This window comes from Triticum urartu, chromosome 3A (assembly GCF_056163025.1).
Source record: "Triticum urartu cultivar PI428250 chromosome 3A, HENAU_Tu73, whole genome shotgun sequence".
Lineage (NCBI taxonomy): Eukaryota > Viridiplantae > Streptophyta > Magnoliopsida > Poales > Poaceae > Triticum > Triticum urartu.
Window position 1 is genome coordinate 466,164,355 of NC_141875.1, and position 4,611 is coordinate 466,168,965.

The 4,611-nt window shown below is 62.4% G+C and overlaps 1 protein-coding gene and 1 pseudogene across 1 annotated transcript; one reads left to right on the forward strand and one right to left on the reverse strand.

The window, feature by feature from the left end:
- Window positions 1-776: 776 nt before the first annotated feature.
- LOC147980106 (uncharacterized) lies at window positions 777-2,688 on the reverse strand (annotated as a pseudogene).
- LOC125535949 (alpha/beta-Hydrolases superfamily protein) lies at window positions 2,542-4,257 on the forward strand. The gene has a single exon (XM_048699030.2). It carries the CDS (start codon window positions 2,687-2,689, stop codon window positions 4,073-4,075), a length of 1,389 nt encoding a protein of 462 aa, XP_048554987.2. The 5' UTR covers window positions 2,542-2,686; the 3' UTR covers window positions 4,076-4,257.
- Window positions 4,258-4,611: the final 354 nt, after the last annotated feature.

Consider the following 4,611-nt stretch of genomic DNA (forward strand, 5'->3'; position numbering starts at 1 on the left):
CGGTGCAGAAGTAGCGCGTGACTTGGGAGGGGCAGATGGACGGCGGGGTGCAGACGCGTCGGAGAGGAGGGGCGTCGGCGTGTCGCGGAAGAGCTGGGCAGCCGCCGAGCCATCTGGGCCAATCCACAGCTGTTGCACCTGCTGGGTGATTGGCCCCAGCCGCGTCTCGGTGGTGGCCAGCGTGGGGGCCGCACGGCAGGCTTGGATCGCGCCGGGCTGCATGCTTAGCTGGGGGGCCACCTCTCCCCTAGCTGGAGGGCGTTGACCGGTTCCTCCTCAAACTCCATTGGGGCCGCCAGGGCATCGACGATGGTCGCCTCCAACTCTAGCTGGCCTTGGTCAACGCGTGGGGGCGGCGGGAGCAGAGCCTCATCGTTACGGAAGAAGTCGGCAACGGGATCTTGGGTCGGCCGAGACGCAGTAGGAGGCGGCAGTGGGGGTGGGGATGGTGGGGAGGAGGAGGACAACGGGCGAAGCAGGGGCAGGGGAGGGATGAGCCGCAAGGCCGCCTCCTGACTGCGGCAGCCCTTGCCCCGACTGGCTCCTTCGATGATGTTGGCGTGCGTCTGGAATGGCGGCCCAACAGCATGTCTTTCCATGAGCGGTGGCCGCCCTGGCTGCCCCCGTGGTCATCGGGGTCACGACCCTTGCTCAGCTGCAGACCGTGGCAGCCGGAGGAGGCCACCGCTTGTGGCTGCCTTCTGCTCTGTCCCTGGCCGTCCTCCACATGTCGGGCCCAGGTGCCTGGATAAATCGCCAGGAACGGAGCATCGTCGTCAGAGTCCGAGGAGGGGAGGCCGCTCTGGCGCGAGCGGGAAGGCCTTGGCGTGGGCGGCATCCAGTCTTCCACCCTGTCCACATGGACGAGCATGTCGTGCCGCCTGACTCCGGGGGGTGGCGCGACCTCTCTGCTCGGCGGCGAGTAGCCGAGCATGGCCTCGACGCGCCCAGCGCCGCGCTTCGCGCACTAGATGATGCGCCTGGTGGGGATGTTGGTGACGTCCCAGACCCACACCTAGCAAGCAAAGGTCTTGGTGTGACCCCGCTCATGGGTGCGGGTGTCGAGGCGATCAAGGATGCACATGTCGCCGATGATCTCCGCCGCGCCCTCCAGGGACCAGAGCTGCATGGGGACCTTCTCGATGACCATGCGGACATGGAGCGTGAAGTCTTGGTGCACGGCATGGTCGTCCTCATGCCAGGGCTTGACGGTGAAGGCGACATCGTCGACGCTGATGGAGCCGGCGCGGACTGCGTTCTCGTGGTGCGCCGGGAGCTCGGAGTAGATGAAGAAGTCTTCGGGGTCGCGGCTGGTCACACGTAGCAGGTGGGGGGGATGCGCGACTGCTCTTCGATGGCGCGGCCGATGGACAGGGGGCTAGCCGCGTGCCTCGGCGTGGCCGCCGAGAGGAGGATGGCGTTCTTTCGGAGGAGGAACTCCTGATGTTCGATGGCCGGGATGGAGATCACCACCTTGTGGCTTGCCCGAGCCCGGCGGGAGGGGTCGAGGAGGTGCGCCTCGCGGTCCATGGATGGGACCGGTTGTGGCGCCGGCAGGGGAGGCGGGGTGGGGAAGCGAAGCCTCGAGTGCACCGACCCACGTCCGTGAGGGGACCGTGGCCTCGCTCCGGCAGACGCCCCGACAGTCTTCTTTGGATTCTTGGCGCACTCTCTACCAAAATGCCCAGGCAGCTTGCAAATGATGCAACGCAGCGGGTCTCTGCAATCTACACGGCGATGCTCGGTGCTGAGGCAGCGGAAGCAGATGCCGTCGAAGCGGCTTAAGAAGGCCGCACGCCCGTCATGGCCATTGATGGCCGCACCCCTGGTTGCTCGGTGCAACCGCTGGCGTCTGCTTCGGACCGCCGTCGTCTTGGCAGCTTGGCGCGCCTTCCGAGACTTGACCGCCGTCCATCCATCCCCATCGCCCGAAGAGGAAAGGGGGGAGGGGCTCAAGGGAGGGCCTAACCACGATGGATCTAAGCCTCGACCGCCCTGCGGGTGGATCCGCCCTTGGACCGCCTGGGAGAGCGAGGGCGCGGCGCGGGAGCACTCACCCCGCAGTAGGATTCGCGGCAAAGCACCGGGGAGGGCCGTTGACGCCGGCCGAGGCAGCCCTAGATCCGGTTCCGGGGAAGAACCGCTAGGCATGGGCAAGTCCGAGCGCCTGGGGAGGCGCCGTGATGGGGGGTGGGAACCATGGCGGCGCCGCAGGGCAGAGGAGGGGCTGTGGCCGCTGCGTCCGGAGTGGCGCGCGGCGCGAGCGGAGGCGGCCTGCTAGCTCAGGAGAACACACGACTCTTGGATCCTGCGGTTCTAATTGAAAACGGTGTGCTGCATGCGGAGATGTAACCATACTTGTTGTCATGCCAGGGCCTATGACTGCAACGGGCAAACCGGTGAACGCATGATCCATCCAAAATCTACCAAAACAAGCAAGGAAAGTTTATGGCTTTGCCGCGTTCCCGGCCCGAAACGGGCAGTCTGGCACCTTCACACGGGATGGTGCAAATGTTCCCGGCCCTTCACCTGGCGCCACGCCAACGACCACTCGCGCGAACCCATACTGCACCACTAGTACTAGTAGCACCCACTCAAAGCATCCCCACCTGGGCACCTCCCCTGCCGCCCTGTCCAGTCGCTACCTAATCTTCTTCCCATCACACACACAGCTCTCAGCGCGCACATGGACGCGAGCCAAGGCGTCCTCCTGTCCAGCGCCCTGGTCGGCGCCGGCGCCAATGGCGCTCCGGCGTGGCCGGAGCTGCTGGGCTCCGCGCACTGGGACGGCCTCCTCGACCCGCTCGACCTCACGCTCCGCCGCCTCGTCCTCCTCTGCGGCGACCTCTGCCAGGTCACCTACGACTCCTTCAACTCCGACCCCCACTCCAAGTACTGCGGCACCTGCCGCTTCTCCAGGGCCACGCTCTTCAGCCGCACGCAGTTCCCCGCCGCGGCCGACGTATCCGTGGCCGCCAACCTCTACGCCACCGCGGCCACCTGGCTGCCCCCGGGGCTCATGGTGCACTCCCTCTCCCGCGAGGCGTGGAGCAAGGAGTCCAACTGGGTCGGCTACGTCGCCGTGTCGACCGACGCCGCCGCGGCCGCCACGGGCCAGCGCGTCATCTACGTCGCGCTGCGCGGCACCATCCGGAACCTCGAGTGGGTGGACGTGCTCAAGCCCGACCTGGTCGCCCCCGACGCCATCCTGCCGGAGGGCGACCCGGCCCGCGGCCACGCGCGCGTCATGAAGGGCTGGTACGTCATATACACGTCCACCGACGAGCGCTCGCCCTTCTCCAAGTACAGCGCGCGCGACCAGCTGCTGGCGGCGGTGCGGGAGCTGGTCGCCAAGTACAAGGGCGAGAGCCTCAGCATCGTCTGCACCGGCCACAGCCTCGGCGCGTCGCTCGCCACGCTCTGCGCCTTCGACATGGTGGCCAACGGCGTGTCCAAGGTCGGCGACGCCCACTTCCCGGTCACGGCCATCGTGTTCGGGAGCCCGCAGGTCGGCAACCCGGAGTTCAAGAAGCGGTTCGACGAGCTGCCCGGCCTCCGCGCGCTGCACGTCAGGAACAAGCCCGACCTCATCCCGCTCTACCCGAGCAACCTCCTCGGCTACGCCAACGTCGGCGACGAGCTCTCCGTGAACTCTAAGAAGTCTCCCCACGTGAGGCCGGACACCACCAACGTCGGCGACTACCACAACCTGCAGGGTATCCTGCACACGGTGGCCGGATGGAACGGCGAGAAGGGCGAGTTCAAGCTGCAGGTGAACCGGAGCGTGGCGCTGGTGAACAAGTCCTCCGCCTTCCTCAAGGATGACAACCTCGTGCCGGAGTCGTGGTGGGTGGAAAGGAACAAGGGGATGGTGCTGGGGCCAACTGGTGAGTGGGAGCTGGAGCAGCCCGCTGAGGAGAACTTGCCCGTCCCGCCGGTTCTGACCGGGAAGGTCATCGACGACGATGTCGCTGCCACCATTAGCAGTAAGGAGCCCAAGATACCAGAGGATCAGGGCAAGAAGAAGACTAGTGGAACCAAGTTTCTCCCTGCGTGCTTTCGAGGGGTTAATTAGTTTGTGAATACGTGAATGATTGAACGACCGTGTGATTTTTATTTATTTTTGTTACTACTGTGAATAATGGCTTTTGAAATTTGATGGTCTGGTACAAACGTTTATGTGTGATGTGCCGTGTACTCTATGTAAAAAAAAATATTAGAGCGTTTAAATCACTATGAAGAAAGTAATTACTACTCCCTCCGTTTCTAAATATTTGTTTTTCTAGAGATTTTGACAAATGACTACATACGGAGCAAAATGAGTGAATCTACACTTTAAAATATGTTTATATACACATCCTTATGTGGTAATCCATTTAAATATTTAAAAAACAAATATTTATGAACGAAGGGAGTAGTATCCATGGTTGTGTAATGTGTGGTGGTTGTGTAATGGTGATCAAATACTATCCCCTCCGTCCAAAATTAACTGTTGCTGAAAAGGAGAGAGTAATACTCTCTCCGTCCGGAATTACTTGTCATCAAAATGAATGAAAATGGATGTATCTATAATTAAAATACATTTAGATACATCCATTTCAATGGCAAGTA